Here is a 12,625-nt window from a genome sequence, read left to right on the forward strand (position 1 = left end):
CTCACCCAGTATGGCTATTCTTATGTTCTTATATTTTTATGTTCTTAAAAATCTGTATAACTTGAAAGTGTATGAAAATAGACATTAAGGCCTCAATTCAGAAAATTTCACTCAAAATTCAGGCTGAGCGGTATTCTATAATGGGTGTTCCAAGATGGTAGCTCTTTATAGAATAGCATGTAGCACCAGGATCTGTGCTCAACATTGGGCACACGGAGTTACACCAACTAAAACCAGGTGTAAATGCCGACGTGCAAGCTGGGTGTGGATCTGCACTATTCTATAACACTACATGCATTTTAAGGGGACACTCTTGACCTGCCCATGCCCCTCCTATCGTTATAGTCCCTTTGTAGATCCGTGCAGAAACACTTAGGTGCTATTCTATAATTGGGCGCGTAAGTGTGTTTTCATGTGGATCTGCCTTTTCTGCCCTATTTCGGTGCCTCGCATCCGTCAGAACACTTCTGCATGCCAAAACGTTGGTGTAGAAGTATCACCTAACTTTCGGGCGCCATATGTAGAATTCCCCTCTAAGCTGCTAGGCCAAACTAGTTCAGAATTTGGAAGAGTTGTGCAAAGGGACAAATACAAAGAAGGCAAAGATCTACCTCACCACCAAGTATTTATAAAATGTAAAAAGGAATCTCTTTGTTTGAAGGTGCTATTGCATATTATTTATTAATCAACACCAATACTTGTCACTGTACAGGTTCTTTTACAGTCACTAACCTTGGTATCTTCCAATGGTTTCTTTAAATCCTCTATTCGTAATGTGGGTTGTGTGACTTGGATTTTTTCTTTGGTAGACTCGAGCCATTTTGTCAATGACTCTACCAGGAGCTTAAATGCATCCATTTGGCTTTGACAAGAAGATACATCTTCCTTCCTAAAAATTAAATTATTGTGAAATTAGCCTTTCCAAACTATATACTCCGAATCATCAAATTATGTATACTATAATGAATTTTTCCTGAAAGTGATTAAAAGCTCTGAAAATTCTGCTAAAAAATACATAGTTACAAAAGAGCTATTGATACTCAAATACAGCTGAGCACATGACCTAAAATTAAGAGATTTTTCAGCCAACTCTAGGCAACTACAATTTCAACAAAAAATTTCCTAACTTTAATTTCTTATATACTTTCTGCAAGCCTGAAAGGTAATGAAGCAGTGTACATTCAGATACAGCTGGTATTTCCCTGTCTCCATAGGGCTTACAATCGTAAAGGGCAATTCTTTTAAGAGCGCCTAAATTTAGGTGCCAGTTGAGTGCACTAATATCTAGACTAGGTGCACTTATGAGCATCAATGATGTCACAAATTGGCATTTACACATATATTATCATGTTTTATTGCGAATTATGTTGACACTGAGACACATTTTCAAAGCACTTAGACTTAAAAGATACATAGGGGCTCATTTTCAAAGTACTTAGAATTTCAAAGTTCCACAGGTTACTATCCTGCTTCTTTTCAAAGGAGAAGGGCGGCCATCTTCCGACACAAATCGGGAAATGGCCGGCCTTCTCCTAAGGCCAGCCAAATCGGTATAATCGAAAGCCGATTTTGCCCAGCTTCAACTGCTTTCCGGCGAAGGGATGGCCAAAGTTCAAGGGAGCGTGTCGGCAGTGTACCAAAGGCGGGGCGGGGGCGTGGTTAAGAGATGGCCATCATCGACTGATAATGGAAAAATGAAGGCCGACTGTGCCGAGCATTTGGCCGACTTTACTTGGTCCCTTTTTGTTCACGACCAAGCCTTGAAAAGTTGCCCGAACTGACCAGATGACCACTGGAGGGAATCGGGGATCACCTCCCCTTACTCCCCCAGTAGTCACCAACCCCCTCCCACCCAAAAAAAAAATTAAAACACATTTTTTTGCCAGCCTCTATGCCAGCCTCAAATGTCATACCCAGCCCCATCACAGAACTATGCAGGTCCCTGGAGCAGTTTTTAGTGGGTACTGCAGTGCACTTCAGGCAGGCAGACCCAGGCCCATCCCCCCCCCCCCCACCTGTTACACTTGTGGTGGTAAATGGGAGCCCTCCAAAACCCACCCGAAACCCACTGTACCCACATCTAGGTGCCCCCCGTTACCCTTTAAGGGCTAAGGTAGTGTTGTACAGTTGTGGATAGTGGGTTTTGGGGGGGGCTTGGGGGGCTCAGCACCCAAGGTAAGGAGCTATGCACCTGGGATCAATTTGTGAAGTCCACTGCAGTGCCCCCTAGGGTGCCCGGTTGGTGTCCTGGCATGTGAGGGGGACCAGTGCACTACAAATGCTGGCTCCTCCCACGACCAAATGGCTTGGATTTGGCCGGGTTTGAGATGGCCGCCATTAGTTTCCATTATCGGTGAAAAACAATGGCGGCCATCTCTAACGCCAGCGATCTCTAAGGGCGGCCCAAATGTTGAGATTTGGCCAGCCCCGACCGTATTATCGAAACGAAAGATGGCCGGCCATCTTGTTTCGATAATACAGTCGGGTACGCCGCTTAACGGGGTCGTCATTAGAGATGGCCGCCCTTATAGATGGGCGACCCGTTCGATTATGCCCCTCCATGAAACTTTGTAAGTCTAAGTGCTTTGAAAATGAGCCCATTGTAATGTAGTATACTATGCCATACTTTGTTTTTTTTGTTTGAATATTTTTACTGCTGTCATGGTCTGTTGCTTAAGTTTGACTTATTCTTGCTGTACACTGCCTTGAGAGAATTCCTTCAGAAAGGCAGTAAACAAATACTAATAAATAAATAAATATGTGCTAAGTGGACAGAGCATGGGCACGTCACAGACGTCCTGCCTAACAATGTGTGCACCTTACAGAACAGTATCAGATAAAGTCATTGCAAGGTGCACTTAGGCATCCCAGCATATGCCTGCCATTGACTTGGCATAAGGTGTCAGGCCTAAGTTTCAGTATGCTAAAGCAGTTTTACACTACTGTTTCATAATGGGTTGGGCATGCTTTAATGCTATTCTAGAAATGGCGCTAAGCATGCTTCTTTGTCATACCTACATTTAGGCGCCACCTTATAGTAACATAGTAGATGAAGCAGGGGCGTATCTGCGTGGGGCCACAGGGGCCTGGGCCCCCGCAGATTTCGCCCTGGACCCCCCTACCACAGACCCTCTCCACCTCCCCCTCCCGCCCGCCCGCCACCAACCCGTCGCCGATCTTTGCTGGCGGGGGACCCCAAGCCCCCGCCAGCCGAAGTCCTCTCTTCCATGCAGGATGCAAGTTTCAACGCTTTCTGTTCTTCTGAGTCTGACGTCCTGCACGTACAACGTGCAGAACGTCAGACTCAGAATTTGGAATTCAGTCTGACGTCCTGCACGTTGTACGTGCAGGACGTCAGACTCAGAAGAACAGGAAGCGTTGAAACTTGCAGCGGCGCAGCCTGCATGGAAGAGAGGACCTCGGCTGGCGGGGGTTGGGGTCCCCCGCCAGCAAAGGTAAGTGATAGCAGCGGGGGAGGGTGTCATTGGTGGCGAGGGGGGGGTCCGGAAATGGCGGGGGGGGGGGATCGGTGGCGCCGGGGGGGGGGCTAAAATGTGCCCCCCTCCCTCTGGCTCTGGCCCCCCCCTACCGCCCGAGTCCAGATACGCCCCTGAGATGAAGGCAGATAAATGCCCATACGGTTCATCCAGTCTGCCCAACAAGATAAACTCATAGCATAAGGTATGATGACATACTACACATGTATATTTGATCTTGATTTGTCTTTGCCATTTTCAGGACACAGACCGTAGAAGTCTGCCCGTCACTGGTCTTGTTCTCCAGCTACTGAAGCAGGGCACAGACTATAGAAGTCTACTCGGCACTGGCTTTGCTTCTCAATTACCGGTGTTGCCATCTAATCACTGCTAAGCTTGTTTGGTTCCATGCCTTCCATACAGGATTCCTTTGTGTTTATCCCATGCACTTTTGAATTCCATTACTGTTTTCATCTCCACAACCTCCCACGGGACAGCATTCCAGCCATCTACTATCCTTTTCAAAACGACAGCGCCCAGCCCCACCCGGGGTATCCTGGGATGCACTGGGCACAGCCTATCTACCATATATGACAGAGCACTGTCACTTTGAAGATGATGGTGTCCAAAGGCAGGAGTGAGATCCTGCCTCCTTCTAGGTAAGGGAGACTGGGGGGCTGGACTGCACTGGAGTCTCGCTAGACAATACGCAGTTTTTTGGGGCCCTTAGAGGCATCAGAGGTCAACTAGGCTACCTGACCTCTTTTAACATTAGGGAAAGAGGCCAGGCCAGGCCTTTTTATAACATTTTTTTATAACAGCCTCGGAGGGGGGGGAGGGAAGCCAAATCCACTAGACCAGTGTTTCCCAAGTCCTGTCCCAAGTCAGGTTTTCAGGATATCCACAATGAATATTCATTTAAAAGATTTGCATATAAGGGAGGCAGTGGGGGTTGGGAGGGAGCCGCAGCACTTTTTTAATGTTAATTTTCCTGTCAGTGCCTGAACCAATCACCACTCAGGCACTGACAGGAAAGTTGGCATTCTCTCCTAAGCAATTTTTAACGTGGCAGTAATTTGCATGCTCATTAGTGTGAGCATGCAGCAACCTTTCAGCATTGGTCCCTTATTTTTTTCCTGTTTTTTTTGGTGGCCACCCCACCCCCACCCCCCAAAGCTGCTTGCCTAACCAATTTCTTTATCTTGCCTAATGGTTGGGCTGGCCTTGCCCAGAGCATATCTTCAAAACTATACATCCCATAGTGTAAGTAGTAGCTCTTCTGAAATCCCTACTTATACACACAGGGCCACCTACGTGTGTGAACTCGATGCTCAGGCACGCATATTCAAAGCAAAATTCAAAAATTACCTCCTTATTCTCGCTCTACCATTTGCCATCACTTAGTACTTTTCACTGTGCAGTTCTTTCCTTCTTATGCTTACCTCTTAATACAACCAGATTTAGAAAGAAATGTAAAAACTAATTTTCCTTATACACAGACATGGCAAGATTTGGAAGTTTTTCATACTGCACCGGTGAATGCTATAGATGTATTTGTTCACTTCCTGCTTTTCTGTCAGGATCATATTTAATGATACTCACTTTTCTTTGACAGTCTCTTCCAGGTCTTTGAATTTTTTAGACAAAGTATTTACTTTTTCCAAAACAAGAGCCTGGTCTCCAGAAAGACCATGTATTGATATTTCTTCAAGCAGTTGTTGTAAAACTTCCAAATGTTTCTTGTGATCTGTCACCTCATCATTAGTTTCCTACAAAACAAAAAGAATGCAAGTAGAAGTTATAATATTTTCACAAAATATACTGAAGGTTGCAGTACATGTATTTATTCAGGGGGTCTTTTACTAAGCCAGGGTAGCGTTTTTAGCTTGCGGCAGAAATCAGCTGGCAGTAAACACAGAGATGCCCATTATATTCCTATGGGCGCCTCGGTGTTTACAGCCAGCTGATTTCCACTGCAAGCTAACAACGCTACCCCAGTAAAAGACCCCCTAAGGTAATTTCAAAATTCTACCCCATCACTATTCTATGTAATGCGGATTACAGTATAATCTATTTGTTTAGCAACATAAATACAGGACTAATTGATGATTCAATAGGAAAATGTTATATATCGCCATATGAAAGGTCGGTGATTCAAACCTAGAGTTGAGTTTACCACAATGTAGGGCAGCTGGGGCTCAGGACACTGTGGTGCTCATTTTCAAAGCACTTACACTTACAAAGTTAAATAGTAACCTAGAGAACTTTGTAAGTCTAAGTGCTTTGAAAATGAGCCCTTGTTCACAGCCCCCCTGGGGACTGAATCATGGTAATTCCTTAAGGGCAACAGTTTGTGGCCAGATTCAGATTTCATAAATACTTCTGGTGCATGGCACCCAGCCAAGCACTTTTGTGGTAATGACTAGACTAGGTATGCTGGAGGTGGAGGTTAAAAAAATATGGGAAAAATTCCCAGGTAGTTGCAAATAAAGACTCGTGGCATCAAAATCCCAGCCCTAGTTCTAATATAGCTAAAATTACAAAGGGGAAGAAAGAAGCTGCCTAGTCAAAGAAACCCCAGAAATTAACACTACATTTATTTTTATAAATTAAGGGGGAGATTCTATATATGGTGCCTAAAGAAATCGGCGCTGAAATCAATGCCGACTAAGTGTATAGAATGCATTTAGTTAATATTTCAGCACCTAAAACTACACATCCATTTACACCAATGAAAACATGGTATAAATCCCAGCATGTAGATTTAGACGCACTTGGGCCATATTCTAAAACTATGTACGTAAATTTCAAAACGCCCATTTCCTTGCCCCTAACACGCCCCTTTTTGCCTGCACATGAGAAGTTCGGCACACTTCATTACAGAATACACTTAGCGAGCTGTGTGCCTAAATTCTAATCAGTGCCAATTAGTGCTCATTATTGCTTGTTAAGTGTTGTTATCAGCACTCATTAGCTTGTTAAGCTTGCTAAGTTACACGCATTGTTACAGAATCCGCTTGGATTTCGGCGCAGATCTCTAGTCATGCTATATTGATGGGGCCTGATGAGATACATTCGAGGGTGCTCAAGGAACTCGGAGAAGTTCTGGCGGCTCCGCTGACTGACCTCTTGAATGCTTCCTTAGAGTCTGGTGTGGTCCCTGAGGACTGGAGAAGGGCGGATGTGGTCCCTTTGCACAAGAGTGGAAGTGTTACGTCTGTGCTTTCCTCGCCCTCTGGTGGCCAGAACGGGTGGCTGCTATGGACCATCACCCGTTCCAGATTTCAGGCCGGTCCGGTCCGGTCCGGATCTTCCGGGCTGCCAGACTTGCTTGCTTGGATTGAACCTACACAGCCACCGTAGCTATCTGGTGATTGCTGCAGCTGAGTCGCACCGGTTGCTGGGCTTATTAGCCATTTTGAAACTCTCTGGCTTTTCCTTTGCATTGCGTCTTAGGCCCTGGTATGTGGGTACTTGTGCACTTTTGGCTGAGAGACTTTGTCTGGACCTGATTCTGTTTTTGCTGGTGTCCTGCCTTTTGAACCTTGCCTGATCCTGGACTTTGCTTTGCTTGCCGCCTGCCTTTTGACCCTTTGCCTGGACCTGGACTTTGCTTTGCTTGCCGCCTGCCTTTTGAACCTTTGCCTGGACCTATCTTCTGCTTGCTGGCTGACTGCCTAGAGACCTAGCCTGGATTTGCCGGTACGTCTGTTCTGCCTTGCTTCTGGTGTGGGGTGGTTTTGCCTGCCACTGCCGCTCCTCGGCAGTGGCCCAAGGGCTCACAAACCCAATTTCCTGCTGTGAAAGCGTGACTAAGGAGGAGGTTGGGAATTACAGACCTGTCAGTTTGACCCTGGTGGTGAGTAAACTAATGGAAACACAAGAAAAGCAAACACCGGACCGTCGGCGTTTCTAAGCTTTTACGGACAATCACCATATTCTGGGAAATGCATCCTGATTGATTGATCTCATATGTTTATGAGTATACCTATAGGATTTCTTTGACACCTGAGGCAGGCTTGTGTACGCCGAAACACAGCCCATGTCGAGTCACTTTCTGAATTAAAGGATAACATTTTTCTCAATCCTGAAGGACCACTGTTTGCTTTTCTTGTGTTTCTGTTGATTTTTGTATGCTGCTACCCTCTCTTTTGTGACTGAGTAAACTAATGGAAACATTTCTAAAGCAAAGAATTGTGAGGTTCCTCAAACTGAATGGAATGCAGAACCCGAGGCAGCATGGCTTCACTAGAGGCAGGTCATTTCAGACAAATTTGATTTTTTTCGACTCGGTGACCAAACAGTTGGATATGGGAGGGGCTCTGGATGTGGTGTATTTGGATTTCAGCAAGGCCTTTGACACAGTTCTGCACAGGCGACTCATAAATAAATTGAGTTCCCTCGGTATGGGACCTAGAGTAACTGACTGGGTTAAAAATTGGTTGTGTCCATTTAGGCCACATTTTACTTGGCGTAAATACCGGCACGTAGATTTAGAAGCAGAGGGCCATATTCTATAACAGTGCGTGCAAATTTTGGAACATCCACAAAATGTCCATTTCCCCACCCATAACCATGCTCCTTTTTGGCTGTGCACATTAGAATTTAAACACTTTGTGTTACAGAATACACTTAGGGCCCTGTTTACACAGGTGTGCTAGAGTTTTTAGTGCATGCACAAAATTAGCACGTGCTGTGTAGGCTCCCATAGGAATATTGTGGGTGCCTACACAGCGCGCGCTAATGGGTAGTGCGCACTAAAAACAGGGCCCTTAACGAGTTGTGCGCGTGAATTCTAATTATTGCAAATTAGCACTTATTACTGTTTGTTGTGCTGTTATCAACACTGATTAGCTTGTTAATCCAATTAAGTTACATGCATTGTTATAAAATATTCTTGGATTTTGGCACGAAACACTAGGCGTGATATACAAAATCCGGGGGTTAGTGCTATTCTATAATCGACACTCATCATAATAGCATTGAGCACTGATTTATTTTTCAGCACCATTTACTGAATCTTGCCCATAGTGTGGTCACTACACTGGTGCTATACCTTTAGTTTACTAATCCCAGTATCAATATCAATTTTACTGGAGGGGGTTCTTTATAACAGATCTTTCATACCCAGCTCCAAATATTTTTTAACAATATATTTTTTAATAGACATTGTTATTGTTAAACATATACAATTACAACACCTCCGACAATATGTGCTACGTTAGTATGCACCTTTTGCCTAACAATATTTTTATTAATTTCATAGGGATGTAAGTAATGGATCTGTCAGATACCCATGTCACCACCATTCAGGCTATATATATGAGCCAGGCATTTTTCTTATGGTGGGCATGTATTCTTCATTGATCCAAACTTTTTAATATTTAATATTTAAACTTTCACCCGACATTTCCTCTTAAATGTTCTATCTTATAGTAGAATTACACTTAGCTTTTTTCAAATCTTCTGTTCTTTTTTTCTTATTTGTTTGTATAATTAAATACGGAGACGTTCATTCATCCGACATGAACTCATGTTTCGCACACTGCTGTGTCAAGGTACATCCCCTTACATATCAAGACTTGTATTCTGCAGTCACCTTTCCAGTTCAATGTGGATTACAAAATTATATCAAATTACTGGCCTTTAGTTTAGGCATGCTATTCAAGCCTAAACTCATTATCTGAACAGTGGCTCAAAATTTCCACTCTCTGGATACATTTTCTGCCTCCTTCTGACCATTTCTTATATATTTCTTAATATCGGGCTATTTAGTCATATTTCTGGCTCATATAAGTTTTGAAAAAATGTGACCCGCTAAGCAAAAGGTACCAAAAGTGGGATATGTGACTTATTTAAACCACAAGATAGAGGCATATCAACTACATAATCCTGCAAAATTTCAGATTCAAATATGGACTAATTATGTCTTTAACAAAATGAGAAACGTTTATCAATAAAATGTAATTAACCTCAAAAATCACATACGCCGCTTTAGGTACCTGCATTTTTTATTCTGTAAAACATGAAAAACATCAAAGTTGTGAAAACAATTCTACAACTAACCCTATAGTACACAAAACTTTCAAAAATGAAGGTATCCCAAATTTATCTCTCTTATTTGTAACCCTACTTTTGATACTTTTTCGCTCAGCAGGTCACATATATATATAGCAAAGTTATTCGTTCACAAGCTGCTGGTGAACGTTTAACTTCAATTGAATATCAGGCCAATAGTTTTTCTGGGATAATTGTCAACATTATTCTTAATGTACACCACCTTGAGTGAATTCCATCAAAAGGCAATAAATAATCATAATCATAATAAATAAATAAATAAATAAACAAACATGGAAGTACACATGTACTTTTGATTCAAAAACTAAATTATTCAGCAGAAAAGTATAAGTTCTACCCATGCGAGCAGTTATAAAGTAATCCCTAAATACCATTTTGAATAGAAATGTATCAAGAACTGGAAGGTACTTCACCTGCATGTAGTGAGATAGTTCTGTAACATCCTTTCCAGGACCATCTGTCTCTGTAAGATCCTGGGATTTTCTCTCTAAAAAGGAGTTAACCTTTTCTGACAGGGACTCAAACAGTTCCACTTTAGTCTTTAAGTCTTCCATCTTTGCAAGTTTTTCTTTGTGTTCGCTGCAGGCTTTAAAAAAACGTGATGACAAGTCATTCATTTTCACTTGTAAAGAAGATGCAGTGGATGGATCTGCTGTTTCCATAAATTTATTCATTTTTTCTTTGATAGCATTTATACTGCTTTGGCGGTTTGTGATGTCTTGCTCTAACATCTGAAACAAAAAAAAAAAAATAGTTATATGTGTCCAAAACAAATATGAAATAAAAAATCAGAATCTCACAGTACAGTGATACAAAGACAAGAGACTGGACACTTTGCAATTTCTAATCATCTTGCCTTTGCCCACTTTGCTCACATAACTGCAGAGCCAAGTCCATGGGAAATCTCTGCATTAAAGACTCCAAATGGGAAAAATCAGAAAACTGTAAGTGAAATAGATGCATTTCTGTGGCCCAACATAGTTATGGCCTGACCAGGTACAGGCCAGAGCTTCCCACACTGTGGGTCAGGACCCCAAATGGGGTCAAGAACCCACATTTGGGGTCATGATCTGGGTGGGTTCTCGATAGATACATCATTATTCTGCAGCTCCTAGGGGTCACACAATTTTATTTGGCTGCGATCACTCGGGGCCCATCAGGAGCAGGAAAGAGAGAGAGAGAGAGGGAGACCCCGGCGCCGGGTCCCCCTTGGAGGCCAGGCACGGGGAATTTTAACCCCCCCCCCCCCCTCTATCTCAAGTTTTGCATTCCAGTCAGCAGCATTTTTTGACTGTTCTTTCTGTCCAGGAGGTTCCATTGGTAACCTAACAGACATTAATGTTGAGTGTTGTCGGGCCAACAGAATGGAATGCCTTCCCGCTATCTTTTATTATTATTATTATTTATTGCATGTGTATCCCACATTATCCCACCTCTTTGCAGGCTCAATGTGGCTTACAATACATCATGGATAGTGGAAATTAGAAGAGAATAGACATTAGTGTTACAGAAGGATTTTAGGTTACATGGTGATGGAATACATGATAGTAATAAATAGAAGGCATTGATTTACATTTCTGGATATGCGTAAGAGTTCCACATGCTTTGGTCTTTGTGGTATATCTTGTCAAAGAGATGGGTCTTTAGTAATTTACGGAAGTAAATTTGTGTTCGGAGGGCTCTCTTCCTGAATTTAAAACTAAGCTGAAAACAGAGTTTTTTAATCTGCCTTTTGGGACAAGAAACTGACTATTTTGCATGCAGGTTCTTCTTCGTTCAGGGCTCTATTGGATTACAACAACTTTGCAGTCTGTCCTTTTTGTATAATTGTATTTCTTTTTGTTACTGAACTTTGTAAACCACTTTTATGACTTGTCTTTAAGACGTCAATCAAATAAATGTAATCTTGAACCTAGAAGTAGACAGCCTCATCTGCCCACTTCTGGAGGTCTACATGAGATCTCTTAGGAGCCAGAGGGACAGTGGGGTGAGAAACTGAAGAACCTGTAACTTCGACTGTCCCTGCTTCAGTAAATAGGCCTGGTGTAAGAGCAATATAAACTCCAGAGAAAACAAAGATCTCGATGCAGCTGAATGCTCCGTTGGGCCCTTAAATTGTAAAATGGCAGCTGTGCTCCACATGTGATCAGAGGCTATTTCTCACTGCCAGTTAGCCCCAACAAAATGCTGCCCATTCCCATGCTCTCCTTCATCAAACTGCACATTGGCCCTGCCATTCAGCCCGAAGCCACTCGCATATTCAGATGCTGCATTAAATCTGAAAATGTGATGCCACCAACTGTTTCCCCCACATCCTGTGGGATTCCCAGTTTGCACACACTGCAATGCCCTGGTGCCAGTCAGTGGATCCCACAACAGGAAAACTGCTTAACTGACTCTGCGGGAGTTCCCATTCACCCTGACTGGCAAAAGAACAGCACACAGTCCCAAGCGATGACTCAGGATCCCTCCCCTGCACCAAATAGAACTTGCAGCCCTCCAAGTGGTTCTGAGTCAAACTTTAGCTGGACTTACCACTGCCGGCTGCTCCCCCCAACCTCACAATCTCAATAAGTCTTACCATAGATGAGAATGAATCAGGACTGATACTGTCCCATGCTCTCAAGAAAAACCTCTTTCCTTTTCCTTTCTTTTTTTCTTTAGGATGTTGTGCTGGAAAAGGAGAGCTCCACAGAAAACAAGGGAGAGGTGAATGGAGAAAAGAAGTAAATTTGTGGGACACCACAGACAGGGATCTGAAGACCTCCAGATATGACGCTGTAGACTCAAGCCACCAGCAAAGCTCAACTGGGGACCAGAACCAGAGTCTGAAAAGTGTGTCCATCTACCTGCTGGATATAGAAAATATTGAGGAGCTGGACTAGATGCCAAGAGAGAGCTGTCTCAGCTCAGTTTTCAGTTCTCTGTCTCCACCTGCTGGTTGATGGACACAACTATCCCACAGGTTCTGGAACTGTGGGAAGCTATGTAATGAAACATTTTTTAAATATAAATATTGTCAGTTGTCACCAATTATCAGTTGCTGTAATATTGCAATGACATGTTGTTCA

The 12,625-nt window shown here is 43.2% G+C and overlaps 1 protein-coding gene across 2 annotated transcripts in view; it reads right to left on the minus strand.

The window, feature by feature from the left end:
- The window catches only part of DST (dystonin), a 509,263-nt gene that overhangs the window by 316,074 nt on the left and 180,564 nt on the right, over positions 1–12,625 (minus strand). For both annotated transcript variants that reach the window (XM_030198986.1, XM_030198985.1), the window contains 3 exons: positions 9,968–10,285; positions 5,079–5,245; positions 733–889 (listed from right to left, as the gene is read on the minus strand). In XM_030198986.1, the coding sequence (XP_030054846.1) occupies positions 733–889; positions 5,079–5,245; positions 9,968–10,285 (642 nt within the window). The remainder of the gene's footprint in view (positions 1–732; positions 890–5,078; positions 5,246–9,967; positions 10,286–12,625) is intronic.

This window comes from Microcaecilia unicolor, chromosome 3, assembly GCF_901765095.1.
Source record: "Microcaecilia unicolor chromosome 3, aMicUni1.1, whole genome shotgun sequence".
Lineage (NCBI taxonomy): Eukaryota > Metazoa > Chordata > Amphibia > Gymnophiona > Siphonopidae > Microcaecilia > Microcaecilia unicolor.